The sequence below is a fragment of the Heptranchias perlo genome, chromosome 36 (genome assembly GCF_035084215.1).
Source record: "Heptranchias perlo isolate sHepPer1 chromosome 36, sHepPer1.hap1, whole genome shotgun sequence".
NCBI classification, from domain to species: domain Eukaryota; kingdom Metazoa; phylum Chordata; class Chondrichthyes; order Hexanchiformes; family Hexanchidae; genus Heptranchias; species Heptranchias perlo.
The window spans coordinates 11,321,288-11,343,636 of record NC_090360.1 but is presented as its reverse complement, the minus strand read 5'-3'; the positions used below and the strand labels follow the sequence as shown (position 1 = coordinate 11,343,636).

At 40.3% G+C, this 22,349-nt stretch overlaps 1 protein-coding gene across 6 annotated transcripts in view; it reads right to left on the bottom strand.

Annotated features, from left to right (window-relative positions):
- Positions 1-22,349, bottom strand: part of kcnma1a (potassium large conductance calcium-activated channel, subfamily M, alpha member 1a) — a 692,064-nt gene that overhangs the window by 111,264 nt on the left and 558,451 nt on the right. For all 6 annotated transcript variants that reach the window (XM_067972546.1, XM_067972543.1, XM_067972542.1 and 3 more), the window contains exons 17-18: positions 17,086-17,172; positions 12,263-12,339 (exon numbers count right to left, since the gene is read on the bottom strand). In XM_067972546.1, the coding sequence (XP_067828647.1) occupies positions 12,263-12,339; positions 17,086-17,172 (164 nt within the window). The remainder of the gene's footprint in view (positions 1-12,262; positions 12,340-17,085; positions 17,173-22,349) is intronic.

The following is a 22,349-nucleotide window of genomic DNA, read 5'->3' as shown; positions in this document are numbered from 1 at the left end:
TCAAGTCCAGCTTAGGCTGCTGGATGAACGTTTCCTTTTTTGATGATTGTAAGGGCTCTTTGTGAAATGATCTTGAACAATCTCAACCAAGTTCCCAATGGACGTAGGCCCACAACTAAGAAAATAAACAATATTTTGGGTACTAATTGGCCATCTCACCTAGGGTGGGAGATGGCAATGGTTCACTGGATAAGTGGTTGCTCTTCTGATTCTGGGCCAGAATTCTGGTTTCTAAGACATAAGCAAGAAGTTCAAGCCCTGGAAATAATGCAGGAAAGACCTACAGTATTCCTTCTCCTTCTGGCTCCACGTTGACGTAAGATAAAAATCAAAAACTTACCTTTCTGTTAGCGGCCTCCAGTGGTCCCTTTAAGGACCGTTGGTTAGGCCGGGGTACAACAGGAAAAACTGAGCGGAACACGTAACACGGTTTCGGGGTAAATTTGGCAGGGAGTTCCTAAAACTGGTATTGGGCCCCTAGATTAGCACATGCGAGAGGAGGAATCCTGGTATCCTTACCCAGTCTGACTCCAGTTGTATCAATGTGCTAGAAGGCCCACTACCACTATCTCAGGGCATCTAGGGCTGGCCAATAAACCGGCCTTGCCACCAACGCCCACATCCTGAGAGCAAAATAAAAAGGGGATAAGAGAATACTGATCGAGAGTGGGAACTTTGGCGTATTTTGCTTTCCCTATCCCAGGGGCACTGAGGTTAATAGAGCAATTATAGTTTCCCAATTACTGCCCTGGCTGAGACCAAGCAACTCAGCCATGGAGTAGGGATCAGAGCTGGACCTAATTAATCCGTAAAACTCATCTATTAACCAGGTAAACTAATGGAGCCATCAGAGAACTACCTTGTGCGATTTTAAACAATGATGCTAGGATGAAGGTATATGTAAGTAGAAGTTTATAGAAAATGTCATATCATCTAATTTCCATGTAATGTTTGTGCTTTTCAGTTCTTCAAATGCTAACAAAAATGGAATAAAAGTCAGATTGAATAAGATTAAAATAATGCTTTGGCACTTAGTCTAACATCAAGGCTAATTCACCCCACCTACATGCTGTCCAATCCCGACAAAGACATAACCAATCTGCCAAGTAATGTTCTACTTGGCTCAAGATTGTGCTTGGATCAGGGCTTTTATTTAATAAGAGTGGATAGGAATTGTACTCTGCAATCATCTACTTGGAACAAGATTCCTGAATAACGTCAGTGAATGGAAATAGTAACCGATAACTGTACTAGGTAAAAGCATCAACACAATAGCAATGGATGGGACTGGTATATCGTAACTCAGTAGCTGGGTATCGTCACAAATACAATCGTGGTAGATGGAAATGGTACACTGTAACTGTGTACCTCAGTCAGTATTCATACATAATAGGAATGATACACTTCAGTTCTGTACTTGGAACGAGACTTGGACACAACAGGAGTGCATTATTGGAAGCTCATTACTGAGTCTTCAATGTGAGCAACCCATTTTTCTCTGATTTTGTTTTCATCAATTTTATTTTACTTTAAATCAGCTATAAATTCCCTCACTGCGATTCCCCCAAAAAGTTAATTACAGGTTAACGTAAAGATAAGATTAGATAATGTTGCTCCACTTCAAGAGTCATTAACAGCAACTATTTATTCACGATGCGATTTTGTAAATCAATATTCTTAATTGATCATGGTTTTACTGTTCTTAAAATTCCAGGCATGGACCCCTGGTATGTTCTTTCTTCTCTTGTCCTCCTCATGCCGAGCCAGGCACCAACATTGGTAGAGAGGTTGGATGGCCAACCTGCTCCCAGTCTTCTCCCAGTGATGCTCTTAGCCAACCACCAGGAGGTTCCCAAGTGAACTGGTTACAACCTAGGAACATTAGGAACAGGAGTAGGCCATTCAGCCCCTCGAGCCTGCTCTGCTATCTCCTCAGGTACTGTCCCCCTCCCCTTCAAATCTGCCGTCATCACACCCCTCCTCAAAAAACCTACCCTTGACCCCTCTGTCCTTGTAAACTACTGCCCCATCCCCAACCTCCCTTTCCTTTCCAAAGTCCTTGAATGTGTTGTCGTCTCCCTAATCCATGCCCATCTTTCCAGCAACTCTGAAGTGGAAGGGGGGAGAGGTGGTGAGGCCACGGAGGGATTGCAAGGATGAGGATCTTAACAGTCAACTTGTTGTGGTGCGGGGAGCCAGTGGAGCTTGGGAAGGATTTGGTGGGGGGGGGGGTGGCAGTGATGGGAGTGTGGGACTTTGTGGGGGCGAGGGTGCAAACCAGGCATTCTGAATGTTTGTGAAGAGCGAAGGCGAATTGGCTGCTAACAAAGAATTAAGCCTCAAGACAATTTCTATTTGCCCAGATCACCGACCCTAACAATAGGGTTAGGATCTGCGATCTGAACAATAAAAAAAAGTAGTACATGCATGAAACAGGGAAAGCCACTTTAGACTTGCACCGACCTTTTCACTCACAGCAGCAACCAGAAGAGACTATACCCAACAGGGTTTTGGCAAACTGAAGTATGGCCCTTATTTAATTAGGTCAAGTTACACAGAGAAACGTGTGCAACAGTTTAAGAATTTGGGTGCAGCTTCTATTTGTTGAAATATGGTGGTATATTTTTCCATGTTTTACTTTTATCCAAGCCAACTGCCACTCCACTCCCTCTCGTTTGTGTGAACATCACCTCCCAGCTGTCTCTACGTATTGTCAACAATCCTGTTTGCAAAACGCCCGGGTCCTCTGGACCAGGACTGCAGTGTAAACACGCAGGCTTTTCTTTAAATGTCACTAAGATACGCAATTGTATTTGCTGTAAAGACAGGGAAGAAGCCGCTTTTGAAACAGATACCAATTACTGTAAGCTAAAACACAGCTTTGCTTGGGGGTTACCTGTCTACAGTTTTCAGGGGAAAGGCAATGCAAAAATAAAAAAAGCAGAAGTGTATCTCAAGTGTCTGGAAAGGTTGCTTAAATTGTGGCTCTTCCCCTGTATTGTTTGATGTACTCAATATGAAACATTACAACTCACAAGTGCGGAACCTGAGCAGCTTTTCGTGCCTTTAGCATTCTGGAATCCTTGCAGAAAAAATGGATATTGGTACAAGCGCAATCCAAAGTGTCGGGAGTCTGGATCTCAATATATGGATCCTCTGAATTCCCTTTGAAATGCAGCAAGTATATGCAGGACGGGCAAGAAAACGTCCAAAGTAATTATTGCATTTGCCAATCTGTGGAACGGGCTATGTGATCTTACTGAAATATCAAAATTGTGTTGTAATGAAAGAAAATTGTCTGACAAAACTATAGAGTGTGCTAACGTTACCGGGGTCCACACTGAAACCAAGCCAAGTAATGATATAATGACCTTTAATGAGTATCTGGGGAAGCAATCTAGTACCACAGTGAAAGACAAAGGGCAAAAAGCATCATAGCTGAACTGACACTAATTCAAGCTGATTGTCAGAGCAGCTGAAGAATGTAAGAAAGGAAATGTGATCTGTACATTTGACCTCCCTTTGATTCCAACCCCCACTGCTGCCATTTCTAATTGTCAAATAGTCAACATTTCACATCTGCTCATATTAATTTAACGAAAATTTGAATCTCACCACTCACTGTCCTTTCTTTCCCCCTTGATTCATGAACTATTTCAGTGAGGACTAGGCTGATTTTTTTTGTGTGTGTGTGTGTTTTTTGTTCCTACTGGTTTTACAGTATCTAACAACCATTTGTAAGTTGTGCAATTGGAATCATTACCACCGAAGGAGGAATGTTTGCGGTGCATCAATAACAAGGTGAAAACAAATTCGGGTTGCTCTGCGCAGTCCAACTAAAATGGATAGAAAAGTAATGAAGTTCATAATTAAACGTCCTAGATATTTATCCTCAGTGATTTATGAATATCTAAATACACCAGCTGAAGAATAAGGCGCAGTTTGAGATCAGTACCTGCTTAGAGAGGTGTGGTTTAAGACTGGTATGTATTTCAAGGGATGTAGCAGCTGCTTAAAGGGGCGCAATTTGAGGCGGTAACTGCTTAAAAAGCTGCGGTCCGAGACCACTGCCTGCTTAGTGGTTTGAGACTGGTTCTTATTTAGAGGGATGCAGTTTGAGACTGATACCTGACAGCCCATCTGCCATTGAAGCCCTCCTTCATGACTTTGTTACTACCAGCCTCGATTTCTCTAACGGTCTCTCTCCTAGCTGATCTGCCATCCCCCACCCTCCACAAATTCAGCTCATCAACAAACCTGTTGCCCATATCATTGCCCTCAACAATTCCCGCTCGCCCATCACCCCCATCCTCGCTGGCATACATTGGTTACCAGTCCCCACTGCCTCAAATTTAAAATTCTCATCCTTGTATTTAAATCCATCCATGGCCTCACCCTTCCTGATCTCTTGTATCCTCCTCCAGCTCTACAACCCCTTCCCGAATCCTCCGTTCCTCTAACTCCATCCTCCTGTGCATCCTCTCTCTTCCTTCGCTCCAACATTGGCAGTCATTCTTCCAGCCACCTGGGTTCCACTCTCTGGAATTCCCTCTTTAAACCCCTCTGCTTCTCCACGTCCCTCTCCTCCATTAGACATTCTCACCTCCCAATAACAGTTTAAAGTTGGATGCAAAGCAATGCAATTTGAATCTTTCTTTTGTGAACAGCTAGATTAAGATCTCTGGCAACTTTTTGCCCTGAGTAAAACACCATGGCATATCGTGTCAGGCTGGTAATTTCAAACCATGAACTAATTCCAGGCAGAGCTGAGTGCAATTGCTGAGAGACTTTGCTTAATTCAGATCAACTTGATTCAAACTGAATGTGACCACCTGGTGCAAACAGAATACTACACCATGAAATAAGATGACAGAATTACTACTTTGTATCGGGGTCCTGCCATACAGCTACAGAGCAGGCTCAAATATTTCAATTCCCAATTTCTACAGAGTTGCCAACACACAGTGTAAAAACTAGTTAAAGTTCCAAGGTAGGGGAACGAATAGCTGCCTAAAAGCTGCGGGATACCTGGCATGACTTTAAAATTCCATTTTTACAGAGCATTTTACATTAATCTGACCCACTCGTTGCTAAATTATGGACGCAGGGTGTGTCAGTGTTTGTTGCTGGTTTTAAAGGTTTTAAAGGTTTTAATTCCCTTCCTCCAAATAGTCCTTAGGATGTTTTTGATGTTATCTCTCCAGTGGATTAATTCCAGAGTCATGGTAATAAGGTGTTATATATCTGAAGTGATTCCATATTTCCCACCTCAGCACTAATCTGGAGTTTGAATTCCGCTAATTTCTGTCACACCTGAAACTGGAATGACGTTGAATGCTGTGACTCCTGGCCACAAGCATATAGAGTGGGACATTCAAGTCTGTTATATCATGAGGGATTGGCACTGCTCTGGGCTCATGTAAATGTGGGTATTGTGAACTTGCGACAGAAACAGATAATAACAGAACATTTATAAACTTAAAACAGAGTAACAATTAGAAATAAACCAGCTAAACTCAAGAGTATATCTCCCCCACTTCATTCACGTACTTTAACTTTAATGAAGTCACTTCTCCGCAGTTTATCCAGAATGACATTTAAAGACATGGAATAATTTCAATACCACACTGTACCAAGAACATCTACATCAAAGTTGCACTGTGGGTCTCTCATGCTAATGCACAGACCCACGTTCTAGCGAAGCACACATAGCCAACTTTGTCACTAGAAAGCTCAATGAACACAGCAGCAGTGGCGGCTAAAGTACAACTTACTGGACCACAGAATACAACACAGAAGAGACGACTCCACATACGATTGACATGGAACAGCATGGTGTTAAACTTACAGGCACGTAAACTGGTGGAGCAATCATTAACAGAGACAGAAGAAAGTGGGAAGGTTCTCTCAAGGGTGTCCATGTTACTATGTACACTGCCTGACATGCAAGTGCAGTCACGCTCACAGCGTCCGCAATCAAAACAACATGCGAGTTTCATTCTCTTGTAGATGGACATCTTGGCTATAATCATGTTTTCGATGGAAGGAGAGGAAGAGGAGCAGGTTAATGGCAAGGTTATTCAGTCTGGCAGCTGGAAGGAATTAACAAGGGATCTAACACAGGCCTTAGTAACGTTAGCAGGCTTGACAAGGAAGAAGAGCTAAGACTATTCATGAAAGTAGTGATGAGAACGTCATTTTTAAAAAGAAAGAGTTCAGCAGATAACTTTGAATATACAATTAACATTCTTAGATATTTTCAAGCCAGTGCCACACGGGCCACTGTTCAACAGGAACAGAAGAAGTTGGTGTGAATTTCAATTGTAGACCTGTTCGCGATATCCCTTTTAAAACAATTTAGCCAAAGCAGGCAATTGACAGAAACGGAATTGTATTTTAGTGATTTTCTTTTTGCCGCTCTCCATTGTTTTTGTACAAGCATGTAGTGCTGGCAGGAATTTGGTATAATTAGCATCTTCCTCGTAATTACTACTGTGCTAATGAGCATGTCAAAATTTAGGTAGCACATAAAATACAGGTCCAATTCTTTCAAGCACACATGATGCTGAAATGGTTATTGTGCTAATTGATTCACTTGTTCAATGAAATTTGTAATATAAATAATATAAAACCATATTATTTGATAATAAACCTAATGTACTGGTAATGAGGAATAATTTAAGTTTCTCATATCAAGTAAAACAAAATCAACCTTGGTTGAACAAGCCATTATGCCACATGAAGGACATATTTAAAGCTCTCGACTGAGTCAAGCACTGACCTAAGGCCATTTATATCAAAATTACTGGCCAAGCAAGGGTCACGCTATGATTGAGGAAAAAAAGGCACTGGAGGGTGATGAATGAGTAGCATCCCCATTTCTCTACAATCTTAGTTGCAAAACACTTAATTTTCAGCAGAATGTTTTTTTTTAGGTTATCTGCTAGCTGAGAAAAGAATGCTCATATCATGCAGCATCAGGCCTGTTCAATGCACGCAACAAGGCTATTCGGTTAGCACTGGTATTTCACTGAAGAAAGTAGCATCAAAGCCTAATAAATGCTGGTGATGCCGGGCAGCATTGGCCTCTTGTCTTCCTTTGAATGATGCCAATCTTTTCAGCGTGACAGTAATTGAGTCTGACAAGTCTTTAAAAGGAATGGAATCTTAAGGGAGACAAACCGTTTTTTGATCTCGTTTCTTGAAATGAAACCAAATACTTGAGCCAAATTATTCTTCCCAATCAACGGGGAATCATGTAGAAGACATATGGGTGTCTTTTCTTTTTTTTTAAAAAAAAAGGAAGACTTGAGGAAACTATTTCGGAGTCCATGCAGAACTACTGAAATAACAGCATGCTGATAAAAAAAACAGGCTTCAACCTTGGCAATTAAAAAAAAAACAAAAAAAAAGATTCAAAAAAGGTTATTAAGATTGAAGCATTCATAAACATTAACAGTTTAGCTTGTTTCTCAAAAAAATCCATGCTGTAATAAATACATTGCATTCATTGTGGAAATAAAATGCAAACAGTAATAGCACTTTCAGACAATGACATGTTGGAAAATGTTAGTTGTTGATGAGATGCATGTAGTTCTACACACGAAGGACGTGTCCACTAACTCAACACACAAACTGCTATATGGATTCCTTGCAAAAACATGTTTATACTGCCATTTTTTTTCAAAAAGTGTTTTTTTTAATCCTCGTTCAGGAAGATCTGAAATATCGCGCGCGCTGTTGGAGACCAGAGGAGGAGAAATGAGAAGGTCTCTGAGGACACCTAGTGGATGGACATCACAGAGCACCAAGCTCAGCGAAATGTGGAAGCTGTTAGGGTCCAGTCATGGGTAGTGAGTAAAAAAGGGCCCAACTACCGAGAAAAATTGAAATGGTGACAAATTCATTTCAATTCGATAGGTATCGATGATTATTAGCATAAAAAGAGAAAAAAAAAACAGAAGGAAGAGTTGTAGGATAATAACGTAAGAACAAGAAGATTATTTTGATTGGTGATTAATAAACTTTTTCTCCTTATAATAGTTTCTCAATTTGTGGGACTTCCCATAGAGGATGGTCAGTCCACTGAAAATACAGCAGCAACATTAAACTGAAGATTGACAGCACTTTCAAAAAGCTGAGAGAAACCCAAATTATCATCGCAGTCTAATAACAAATGCCTTTTAACGGGTTTACCACCTCCATTTTTCTATAATTGGAGAAGGGTGTAAAGGTCAGGGGCTGTTCTTTTTTTCAAATAATGGTTAAAAATTGCTTTGTTTCTTTCACTAACTTGTAAATTCAGAAGTTGGAGCGTTGGAGTGGACAGTTAGATAGATCTAGATTATTGATGCAGCATCCAATGAGACGTATCTCCTCTGTCTGCCTATACTGGATTTAAACATTCCTCAAAATGATTGAAAAATAAAATGCACAAATAAAACATTCCTTTTGGTAGATCGTAGCCTTCATTAGATATCCTGTACAGTTTTCTTCAAAGATTTTTATTCCAAATTTTCTTCCTTCCTCTCCCGAGGCTCTCATTTTTGCTGGGGGAGAATTCCACAGGTACCAGTAGCCCTTAGTAACTCACTAATGAATGTTGACAGACTATTCAACTATGTGGGGCAGTCCTCATTTGATGGCTATACAGGCACACTTTCCAGCAGAGGTGGGGGGGGTTCAAGGACTAACAGCTAGAATTAGGAACTTTGACTGTTTTTCCCCCTCCCTGGACAGGGGATATTGAGGCCGACTATTGCATTTCAACTACTGTCTTGGCTGAGATTAGCTAACTCAGCACAAATTGGGGACCAAACGTGCAGCCTTTTCGTCTGTATCACTTAGTGCTATACTGGCCTGTGCCATTACCCACTATGCCATTAATAGTATTTCCCCTTGTATCCAGTGCAACACAATGGGCCTTCTGCACTGCACCAATAATGTAAACTGTCCTTGACACCAATGCCATGCTCTCTGCTGTGCCATTGCTAGGATTCTTAGGCCTGCAGTCTCCACCCTGCCTCAGCTCATCTGCTACTGAAACCCTCAGCCATGCATTTGTTACCTCTAGACTTGACTATTCCAGTGCTCTCCTGGCCAGCCTCCCATCTTCCACCATCCATAAACTTGAGCTCATTCAGAACTCTACTCCCCATATCCTAACTCGCACCTAACTCACCTATCACCCCTGTGCTCGCTGACCTATGCTGACTCCCGGTCCAGGAACAGCTTGATTTTAAAATTCTTATCCTTGTTTTCAAATCTCGCCCCTTGGCCTCGCCCCTCCCTATCTCTGTAACCTCCTCTAGCCCTACAACCCTCCAAGATCCCTGTGCTCCTCCAATTCTGGCCTCTTGCGCATCCCCGATTTTAATCGCTCCACCATTGGCGGCCGTGCCTTCAGCTGCCTAAGCCCTAAGCTCTGGAATTCCCTCCCTAAACCTCTCTGCCTCACTACCTCTCTCTCGTCCTTTAAGAGGCCTCTTAAAACCTACCCCTTTGACCAAGCTTTTGGTCATCCGTCCTAATATCTCCTTATGTGGCCCGGGGTTAAATCTTGTTTGATGACGCTCCTGTGAAGCGCCTTGGGATGATTTACTACATTAAAGGCGCTATATAAATGCAAGTTGGTTGTTGTTGTTGCCGTTGTTGCAGTCTAACTAAGGCCTCCAGAGGAAGAGGGCAGTATTTTTTTGCCTCGCGTCGGAGGCCACTTGTACTATCCCCTTCTCTTGTTGCTTAAAGAGAGCTGCAAGGGCTTCTTACAAACTGGTAACAAAAATGCCAGCATGTCACGATCTTCTTTTGCACCTCAAGTGAAAAAAAAAGTTGGAAACTTTGCAGGAAGGCTTCAGAATGAATGCGATGTTCATTTTATCTTTCTTCCTTCTGCTACATCTAGGCCAATAAAAGAGACACTTAACTCCTGCTCACTGAGCTTCAAAGCTGACTTTCCACTGACTCCCTTTGCTTTAACGGAATCACTTTTTTTAATGCATGTCACTTGCCACTGGGCTGCTGTATTTTCTACAGATTCAAAGTGATCTGTGGGCAGTGCTGAAGATGATGTGTACGTATGATGTAACTGCTACACATGCAACATAAAAATCTCTTGCTTAAGGTAGACAGGTCGGACCGCACTCTGGGCAACAGGGAACCCGTTTTTACTCACAATAGATCACTACCAGTGTGCAGTTAAATTATAGAGTTTCATGTTCCAGGGCAGCAAGGAGAAAAATAAATTAAAAATACATCAATCATCAAAAGGTACTTGCAATCATTTCATACATGGATTCTCATGTGCCTGAGTTCCAGGGAAAAAGGTCTATATGTAACTGTGCTTTGTTTTTTTCTCTTTTCCCCCATTACATTGCTACAATAGTGAATCAAACCTAGAAGGGGTGAACGCTTAAGAAATAAGTTCATACATACAAAAGAAAGACAGATATATATCAAACTTTACCACATTTTCTCTAACAAATCATCCCGTACAGTAAAACTCCTCAAAAAATTGAAATGGCTATTCCACTTCCTCTCCCCCACCCCACCTAGAAGAGATTTTCTTTGCAAATTCTGGACCGTTCTTTGAATAATTTAGATTACAATGAAAAAATAATGATACTTTTAAGCTGAGTTTTTGTTGAGCTTTCAAGCAGTCAGTTTTTTTTTAAAAAAAAGATAAAGCTACTCACTTTAATTATTCTTGACCTCTGTGGATGCAGCAAGTTTTTTTTTGTTTAAATTATTAATAATGGACCTAACAGTTTTGGACATGTGGCTAAGTAGGTCAGGTATATGTTAACAATGTGACATGACTAATGCCAATGTAATGATAAATCTGCGGGAATTTCATTCTAAATGTGACAGTAACTACTAAGATGTGTGTCCTTTTAAAAAAAAATCCCTGTATTTCTGGTACGGTACTCAAGTATTGCATACTCCACCATTATGGGCTGTGAAATACAATGCATTTGGCAAGGGTTTGTCTTTGTTTTTCCAGCTGACTTGGAGCATTACCTCTAGAGTTTTCAAGCAGCGGCAGTTTATTTCTGACAAGCTCTTTCTTCAGCCTCACTAATCATGTCATTTTATTTATACATCTGTTCTACATCACATCATTAATAGACTGAAATTTGGACTTCTCATTTTAGGCACGCCGTTATTCTCCAAGTATATTTTTAATTTTTTGCGTGTAGCTTAATCACATTAATGCTAATTATTTTTCTCTCCCCAATCTGCAGCATTCATTAATTTCCCCAGATTTGCCATTATGTATTAATGGCATAATGTTAATCTAAACCTGCCTGCCCGCCTTTCAGGTAATTAAACTTCCTTTCATATAGCCTGAAAAATGTTGCTCTCCAATTAATTTCTCTTGCCTTACTTATTCAAGTAGGTTAAAGGAGTTGGTGAAGGGCATTGGTGGCACAGTCACATTGCCACGGGCGGGTGCCCAACAGAGGCCAGGCACTGTACCATTGGGTAAGTGGGACGATAAGTTAAAGAGAGCCACCCCTCAGTCGCTCTTAAGCCTGTTTGGTTGGCCAGTTTCAGAGCAGCATTGGAGCAGGTTTTTGGTCCGCCATTTCGGCTGCAGACAGCATGTGGCATGGAGGAAAATCCCAAAATGGAGAGTTTCGCCCTTTAAAAAATGAAAGTGGAAACCAAGTTCTATCCATTCCAACGCACGTTACAAATAAAAGCATTCATTATGTTTTGCTTTAAAATGATCACTTAACTGTTTACAGGAGTCTAAAAACCACATTGCTTTTACAGCATAAAGGGTTGACTTCCAATAATTATTAAGAGTTGAGTTTCCTCATACACTGACCCCCCATTCACATCTTATTTAAAAGGTTTATATATTGTAAGAAACTTTATGGCTGTTGAACCAAACTCTGCCAAATGGGGGCTATATTTAATGGTAGAGCTGCAATAAAATGTGCACCTGTACACTTGAAAACTGTTTAAAATGAGTGTGTTGCCGTTGGATAGCAGACATTTATAGTGTGTTGTTTATATACAGTGTCTACAGGGTGAGTAAATGGAGTTTTAACTACTATACTGTACTCCATCTCTGATCTTTAGTGACAAGCTAATAACAGAAACCATTTGATGGCAGTCATTGCCCTTCACCAATATCTATACACTGTTGGCACAAGAACCATAACATTTTAATGCATTCAGAGTGTACATTAGTTTCAAATTATAATCAGTAATAACAAGGTACGGACGGAAAGAAGACGAAATTATTACTTACGTCGTTTACAGCCACATTTTTTTATCCTTTTTGTATCTGTAATGTCATCATGACAAGCTTTGCAGTAGAAAAATGCCCTGAAGCAATAAAATATAAGAATGACCCTTTAATGTACAGATGCCAAGCAAATGATGCATTTGTTCAGGCTACAGTGTTACATTTTCTACTAATCTCCAAAAGATGGCTTATTCTGATGGAGAAAGACAGAATAATGTGTTAAGCAGTAAATCTTTATTCAACGTATGTAAATTCAGAGTGAATAACGACCAGCATTTACGTTTCAAATTCCTGAGTAAGGTACAGTATGATTGTTTGAGGGGGAGGGTGGGGTGGGGGCGGGTGGAGGCATTTTGTTCCAAATGAAGTAAAAGTGTGTCCAAGAACACATGAAAACAGAAAAGGCCATTTGCCTCATCAATCCCACTCCTTTCACAGGCCGCGCACACTTTGTGCTATCGTGGACTCTACCCAACATATTTAATCTCCTGAAGGAAAGTTGTGTGAAATTTCTCCCTGACCCCCTAAGGTAATTGACTGAAACTCCAGAATATCAATCTAACCTAACAAGCTCCATTATTCAATCCCGACCAGCTGCCTTCCACCAATGATGTTTCCATGGCGTTGGTGTCACAAGAACCATTGTGTTTCCTAAAGTCATTGATCATTTCTGTCTGCACATATCATTATAATCTTCAATTCTACCTTTAACCAGATATGTAGCTGCTCCTTTTAAAGGAGTTAATCAGCACAGCCTGAACCGCTTTTGCTAAGAGTCTGTTCCAATATCCACACTACTCTGTGGGGGAAACAAAATTTTAATCTCTAGTCCTGCCCGAGGCTTGTTAATTCTGTTCTCATTTCCTGTAGTTCTGCACTCAACGTCCAAGTTAAATAATCTGCTTACATCTACATTATCCATGGCTATCAGCATTTTAAAGATCTGGATCCTCTCCTGAACTTATTTCTCCAATGACAAGTTCAGTTCTGAGAGTCTCTTTTCATAACTCACAGCCCTGAGGCCTCAATCATCCTTGTTGCTCTTATAAAAGGTTGTTTTTTTTGTGGAATTTTTCTGCTCGTCAGTATGAGGGATAGCAGCGCTGGGGAATGGAACATTTTCAACTGGCACCCATGTCGGCATTAAACAGGTCAACTGTAGATGCAGAGTGAAGCTCTCTCTCCACTCTGCCTAACAACATGCTTAACTCCAAACGTTTTCATAGAAAAACACCCCCTCCTGCATCAGTGAGGCACAACACTAGCCATAACTGTGGCCTCTTTAAGACTGGCACTTGTGCCAAGTTAGCAGCAGTGTTCTACTGTGGGCCCATGCCCGCTGGGAACCAGGTTATGACTGCCTGAACTCACTTCACATAGAACAAAGAGCGAAGTCATTCCCATCAGTCTGTGCTGAAATGGACACCCATTTGCTCTTTCTTTTTATTAAAAAATACAGTTTTGGTGAATGTACCTCTCTCCTCTTTTAGGACGCTCCTTAAAACCCACCTCTTTGACCAAGCTTTTGGTCACCTGTCCTAGTATCTCTTTATGTGGCTCGGTGTCAAATATTGTCTGATAACCTACCTGTGAAGTGCCTTGGGACGTTTTACTACATTAAAGACAAGTTGTTGTTCATGTTATGTGCAAATGAGTGATATCAGAGCTAAGGAATGGGATGCATTTCTCACCCACTGTCAGCATCAAGAACTGCCAGGCCACATACAGTAATGACTAAATGCATAGTAACGGTTCTCTATTCCGCCACAATGATGTAATCCCAACCTCAAACCCCCCCACTGAACCACTGTGGATTGTTCATTTTCCCACATCAGCCAGCTGCATGGCCTCTCTCAGTAAGGTTGCCAATTCAGTGTCAATTTGTAGCAGTTTTGTATTGTAGACTATGCTGTAATTATCCAGGCTGACTTCATGTAGAACCCTCACAGTCAGTGGAGAGAGGAGTTCTTTCACCTGTCAGTCTGGGCTGGATTTGAACCCAAGTCCCAGAGGAGAAAGGGCGTAACCCAATGTCCTGCTTCTTTTCTCTGAACATTCTCCAATATTTATATTTAAATTTAATTTAAGTATTTCTATTTAATTTTGTGCATTTCAAGCAGAGCCAAAGAAGTATCCACACGTCACGAAAGAAAGTGTAACTTTGTACGTCAAAAATGTTCAATTCTTCACACAAAATCAAGTCACCATTACAAAGAATCTGGAATGGTTTCCCCATGAACTTCAAGTATCTGGCCTTGGCTGGGGCACTGGCATAGCACAGAGCAGAGGTAAGGCATCTACCTAGGCAACTGACAGGTATTACACCTCAGGTCCAATTCTGCTTTCCAGATCACAGGATGTCGGATTGCAGTGTTTAAGACTGTTTGCCTACCAGCCTTGTCTCTCAGCTTGATTCCAGAAACATTCAGCTTGAGAGGCTTCAATTTGCAAACTGATAGAAATAATAGACATGAAAGTAACACTCGGGGAGCAAAAGAACCTTCAAGTTATAGCAACTCAATTAAATTATTTTAGGTTGCTTCTGACCCAGTTCTGAGTGGGCAAAAGTCCACAGGACTAAACCACCCAAAAGCCAGAACTAATTGACATTAATTTGGCAGCTTCACTCAGTAAATCTGTGGGGTGTGGCTGTTAGGGGAAAGTTCAGGCTAGTGCAGTAGGGGGGCGCTCTTCTGAGATTAGGGATGAGGAACTCGAGGGATACTTTCTGCTTTTAGAAACCGAGGTGTTAGTCTTACCATTTGTTGTTTATTTTAACGGCAACCAATAGAAATGCTAATTACTTCATGGATGAGTTTAGGATTTAATTTAGCTAGCCAGCAGAAATCGGGCCAACCAGGACTTGCCTTCAATAATGCTCATTTGGCACCACTCATGTAGTTTAAGAGCCACTTAACTACTACTTGAGTAACAACCAGAGGCGTTAATCCAATTCTAAAAGAAACTCCAAGAAATTAAGTAGAGAGGCAAATTTTGTATAACCTGATTGAATGACATGACCACTTCCAGATCTTAAAAGACTCGAAGCATTTGCTTTGTGTGTATAAATCAGAAACAAAGATTAAACCACAATTCAGGTTTAAAAAAATTGTGCACCGATTTGTTCTCTAATTTGTAATGAAAATTACATTCAACTTCTTTAGTTCTGGCCTTTTTTGTAATGTTAACGATTTATTTCAACAACTAAACCTTGAAATCTGCTAATTCCCACCAGGGAGAATAAGATATAGAGCTGAGCAGCATATTTTATAAATAGTTTACTGCTCAGCTGTTTAAAGTGCCCATGAATGGAGTGACTCTCAGCTGTTTAAAGTGCCCATCAATGGAGTGGGTCTCAGCTGTTTAAAGTGCCCATCAATGGAGTGGGTCTCAGCTGTTTAAAGTGCCCATCAATGGAGTGGGTCTCAGCTGTTTAAAGTGCCCATCAATGGAGTGGGTCTCAGCTGTTTAAAGTGCCCATCAATGGAGTGGGTCTCAGCTGTTTAAAGTGCCCATCAATGGAGTGACTCTCAGCTGTTTAAAGTGCCCATCAATGGAGTGGGTCTCAGCTGTTTAAAGTGCCCATCAATGGAGTGGGTCTCAGCTGTTTAAAGTGCAGGTGAGCACAATCCAGTAAACTTTTCAGAAGACCCAGTGCTCGCTCAGGGGAATTGGTGCGAGGCCTCCAGTGGAGCCTGCGTTGATTCCTACCTGGTCTTTTTCATTTCCCCCAGCGGAAAACTACCAAATCTTTCGATGAAAGTATATTAATACAACATTAACAGCAGCAGCGGGTTTTTGAAACAAAAATAGTTTTGAAAGTCATTCCTCTTTTTGGCGGTGGTAAATAGCGAACAGCATAGGAAAGGAAAACCTGGAAGTTTCACTTATCTCCCATATTTTTGCGAGCTTTAGGATTCATTCCTGTGCTCACTGCCATTAAAAAACAATCGACATTGCTGGGCTTGAGCAGAGTGAGCTTTGCTCTGTACCTTGTTCATATTATAAATGACCAGGGGTGTTTGATGCTGGCAGTGGGTATGCTACAGAAGGCCTCTCAAAGCTTTTAGATATTATTTGTTGCATGACTATAACTGCATCCCTTCCTTAATTGTTCAATTATGTTAATAGCTTTTCTGATATTAATATTTATTGTTTAGGAAGGAAAGTCCTTTGGTTTATAAAATCTACATATTCCCCCCTCCCCCCATTTAGGGTCTGACTGGAACTAATTGTCACACTTCCAATACTATCTAGGAATGCAGGAGGATCTGGGCCATCTACTACAACAGCAGTCAATGGCACTCTGTAATCAGCTGACTGGGAGCACATTTTCATAGTGTGGGATTATATCCAGCAGTGTGTTCCCCTCCTCCCAACGCTGAAGGTGGTGGTTGGACAAATAGAGATTATGCAGCGAGTTCAGTGATATATCTGAGCAGCATTGAGGGCGGAGAGTTGAACCTGGCCCTCTGGCTGGGAGAGCTACAAAGCTCCCAGAAGTTTAGGGGATTCACACATCCGTTCAACCTTTAACAGTGTAAATGTTGAAGAACATTTCAGACATAACACCGAACTTTACACGTACTTAAAGACTTGTCACCATCAGTTATGAAAAAGCTTTTTTTTTAAGGTGAGTTAAATTGATTGATTACAAATGATTAATGTATTCTCATGCTTGTTCTGATGTCTCAATGGTGAAAGTAAAATCCCCTCCCCCCAAATAAAAGTAAAAGGGGGCAGGTTTATTATTTGGTATGTTACATCATTAATTGGAAGCAGATTACAATTACTTTCAATTCCCATGGATTAAAGCAAACAGCTACCTTTTCACTTCCTTGGCATCACTTGCAATGAAGAATCCCAATGTGCCTTCGTGGATCTTGATGTGGTTCCCAGGATTGATTAATATGCTACTCAGTGAAAACACAAAACACCAAATTTCTGTTAGCTGCTACTGGAGAAAAGCATTGTCTCGATGGCGTACTAATCAAAGGGGAATGGTACAAGCATCCCCACTGCAACGGAAATCACTCTCATATGGACTGCGCTTACATTTCAATAGCTGTATACACTCAACAGATGACTGTAAATGATTCAAGTAATGACTGAGGAGCTTGCTTATTAGACCCATAATATTAAGATGCATGGTAAGCAAAATACCATCTGCTTAAAAATATACACCCCTAAATAAATTCTCATTTTCCCTAATTTGAAAGCCTTCTGATAACAAAGCACAATCTATACAATTTTAATCTGGATGATGTAGCTCATTGCTAATCACAGCGTCTGAATCAAAATAATCAAATTTCATGCTGATTTTTCTTGGAAAGATTACTAATGTTTTACCTCTACAGAAAGGTACTTTTAAAAAAAAACTTTCTCGTCCCCATTAGTCATTATTGTTTTCTTCACTCTATTTTGTTTAGGGTCCCCCTCCCCTCACCTGCCGATACTAGGATATGTCCCCCAGATGAGAGGGCCATGAGGGGCCTTGCTCTCAAGCTTTCTCCACTCTTACTCTTGAGCTGGCTGTGAGCAGGAGATATCAGTTCTCTAGTTTTCACTCTCCTTATGTCTGGCTTTTATTCCATGTTTCCCCTGACAATACACCTGTGATCAGAAACTGGCCACTTGAATAACTTCTGCCAGAGTGAGATGGAGATTGGGTGAGATTTGACAAGCAAATTCATTACATTTGAACCACTAGCCGATCTTAATTATGTAAAAAAAAATCTTTACAGCACTATTTTGGCGAAGGAACCATGGGTTCGATTTTTTAGCTGTGGACCATGCATGGATGGAAAATCTAGCCCTGTATCCTTAAAATGAAACTACTATTCACAAATAATTTAACAGGACTGTAGCAGCAGTGTCAAACAAACAGGTTTTAGCAGCCTGTACTGTTCCCCCCTGATTGGAAAACAATGAGTGCTACTTGTAACATCATTAATTAACTGCAACTTATCAATAGTTTAAAGTAACAGTCACAATACTTTAAGGGTAATACATGTCAAGAGTACAACTACTGCACAGCACAGCTATATGCTAAATTAAGTAGTCGGCCCAAAGGAAAGAGTTGGCTGGTACAAGTTAACGACAAGAATCCCAATCTCTATGTTTAAATAGACTGTAGTCTGAAATCTTGCTTTAGGCCCGATTGTTCAGAATAAACATCCAGCTCATTCTTCTGGGCACTTTCAAACGATTTGGTTTTATACAGCTCTACTTCCATATCCAAAGGGTCTGGTTTCTGATAGACAAGAAAAAATGTAAAGGGAGGGAAGCAGTAGTGAAAGCGCACTCAGGACAAGCCACATTCAAAAATAAAGCACAACAAGAGCTGAACTGCATCCAGGAATGAACTGCTTGCAGTTTTTGGTTTATAAAAGGTCCTGGTACCTTATTCCAGGCTCAGTTTGTAAGGTCAGATTGAATGGAGCTGTTAAATATGTGTGTCTTTTCATGTACACCACTGCATGTGTACATTGTACACTGGATATGTGCCTCCGTACTCAAATAAGCTTTTCTTTCTTTACAAGTAGAAATCAGAGTTCCGCAGACATCAGATTCAATTCCATATTCAATTGGCATTGTAATTAGAATATAAATTAATAAAACCAAGTCTCAGTATAGATTTCCTTATATCAGTAAATTGTTCATACAGTACAAGATTGAAATATTAACGGATTCAATTTTTAACTGGAAAATCAAGGAGAAATCCCAGGAAGCAAATTTATTTTTGTATAGAGCAAGCTCTGTTCAGTTCACTGTGGCAATGACATCCTTCCACTACAAACACACACAAAACAATATACAATGAACAACTCCAAAAGTAGAGGTGCAACCATTGCAGGCCATGTATGGCAGCAGGAACTGCTGTTGGATAACTGAACTCCAAACTGACAGGAAGGCCTCCTACTTTTGTTGTACGAATACCACTGCACACGAGCTTGGAGTCAGACAAAGTAAAGAGGTGAGGGATAGACACAAAGTAAAGGAGGGGGGAAGGAGGGGTAATACATAGGAAAAAAAGAGAATAAGCTACTAAGCTGGTTGGGTCAGCAATTAAATGATGCACTTGAAAAAATGAAAACAAAAATCATTTTTATAAAATCGAAGATTCAAACGGGTGTCTTTGGGATAAGAGGATACTGCCAAAACATTAATTTACTTCATGCATTAATATTTCACTCAATGTCAAGCAACAAACAAGGGGACAGATGACAAGTGGATGTCTTTAATAGTGGGCTGGGAGACAATCTGCAAGCATGCTGATGTAAGAAAAACTGCAAAGAAACGGCAAAAAATGGCTCTGATAAATAATTGATTTTCCACGTTCGGTGAATTGAGTGTGTAAGTACAAAATGTGATCAGTTACCATCAGGGCATGTCAAAATTATCATTGCAAATCAGGGCAAAAAAATCATTCAACCCATTAATTAGATAACAAATTAAGTTGGCGAATATTAATTATTTTTCTTTCTTTTCAATGAATCCACAGACAACATGAAGTACTGTTTAAATGTATGAAAATCTCAAGACAGGCGATGGGGAAGACATCAGTTGAGACTTTGACAAGCAGACAGCAAACCAACACTTTGGCTGACTGACATTTACATTACATCATCATGGGGGGATGAGAGGGGGGGGTAGAGAAACTTTACGACAGCAAAGGTTTTAATATGGAATGGTCTGAGACACAATCTGTGATACAGCAGAGAATGAAGAGCCATTTAGAAAAATGTGAAAATATCACTTTTTTTCCTGCAAAGAAATGAGTGCATTGGACAAGAACAAGAGGCTTTTTAAAAAAAAATACTATAAATGTCATAAGTTAACTAAAATTTTATTCTATTTGATTTGATTATGGTATTATCCTGCTGACTTGGTGAGAATTAAAGAATTAGCTTTTTAGGAAATAAGTCGCGAAGTTGGAAGGTCTAAGGAATTGAAGGGAAGGTTGAAATTGGTTGGAAAGTAAATGAAGGGAGCATTACCGCTTTCTATCTCTGTAAACAACAAGAAAACATTTCAATCAAACGCCATGGTAGAAACAAACAGCTCGCAACAAAAACAAAGTAAACATTCCAACTCAACAAACATAAAACATGAACATGGCAAAACGCAAGAAAACGCAAAAAAAAATCCTCGGAACTAGAACACAAAGGCAAAAACTCTTTGAATTTTGTTCTATTTTCTCTGCGGTTTGAAAGAATTAGGAAAATGAATCTGTATATTCCAACTGATATAGGCACAAGTCTATCCATTGTGCTTCTTCACAGCATTTCTGTTTTTCACCAGAAAATGCATTTTGGCAAGTCAGTGCTCATAACTATTGAGAGTTTTAACAAACTATAGCCTCAAGAAGCTAATTGAGCTTCCTCATTTCCTCCCTCCCATGTGTTCTTCACTTTAACACAATATAAAGATCAATACAGACTGTCTTTTAAAAGTGCCTCTTGTGCTCGCAAATTACATGATAACTGCTATTTTCCTCTTGTCAAAATCTAATTTTCAGGAAAAACAACTAATGAATCAAAAACAGAAAATGCTGGAAAAGGACAGCAGTTTGATCAGCATCGGAAAGAGGAAGAAACATTTCAGATGTGACCTTTCATTAAAACTGCTTGGCTGTAATGAAAGATCCCACCTGGACAGTAACCTCTCTTGCCTCTTTCAGCTGGTTGAGCTGCTGTGCTTTTCCAACAGTTTCTTAAAATAAAGAGCCTTAAGATTCACCTTTTACCCAGTTACTCCAAATTTAGACTTTACAAAACTTTCTGTAACGTATTTTACAGTCGATCATATTTTTAATGGAAGAGAGTGGACAGGAAATGTATTTTACATTAGGCTGGTGCATGGTATTGGACACATATAATGACAGTGAGAAGGTGATTAGACTTGCTAATTAGCATTGGCTGATACATTGTACTTCATGTGAGCAGTTCATTATGTCTTACTGGTTTCTGATGTATGCAATATTGAGTAGAAGGTTAATATCACATTTAAATGAAATTACGATCATTTAGCAGTACAAATGCCAAGCAATGCTATTCTAGAAAGTTATAAAGTTCTTCAATTGGCTATCTTTTAGATTATTTTTTGATAAAAAAGGCTTTATTAACCTGTACATTGTGAACCTTTCAATACTGGTAGTCAAAGGAATTACACGGTGTTTAGTAAACAAAGTACTTAGAGGCTAATATTCTTCCTGGACAATGGGCAAAGCAGCCTGAGAATTGCACAGTACACAGTTATTAATGACCCTGTTTGCAGAAAATTGGATGTAACGTGGACATTTCATGAGGCATTAATTTGGCCCCAGCTACTGTGATTGAAGATCTGTTGACGTGGGAGCAGAGGCTATATTGGTCCTTAGCCTGTACTACTATATTGATTGGACTGGCCGATCCTAGTCAGGCGTTTGTTTGGGTGTTGTTTAGCACACTCTGAAGTCAGTTATGGGCAGTGTTTAAGTGGTAACATATAATCAGCATGACTTCTTCAACCAATTTTGCATAACCAGTTGCTGCCAGTCAATATGCCCAATTTGAAGGAGCCGTTGGACTCGTTGGCCTCACTTTAGCACCTTACACATCCACAGCAGTAGACGGGTAAGTAATCTTAGTTCTTGGGAACTTACAGTGTACATTACTGCCAATTGGGATCAGCATGGAATCAATAGTGTTTGCTTAATGCCAATGATTGGGTTAAAGAGCAGTTTGCTTAGTGTGAGGATGTTTCCATTAAGTGGCTTCTACTGTATTAAATATGAGTTTAAATCAGCATCATTTATCCCTTTTCACATTTAAGGGTAGCTATATCTGAAATGCATTCAGCTAATGAGATATATGATTCCTCATTTCCATTTTGAATCCAGTGTTAAGTGGAAGTATGTCTGAACTGGCTTCTGTGTGGTGTGAACTGGCACTGGGTGTGGTGTAAACTGGCACTGCGTGTGGTGTAAGATGGCACTGGGTGTGGTGTAAACTGGCACTGCGTGTGGTGTAAGATGGCACTGGGTGTGGTGTAAACTGGCACTGGGTGTGGTGTAAACTGGCACTGGGTGTGGTGTAAGATGGCACTG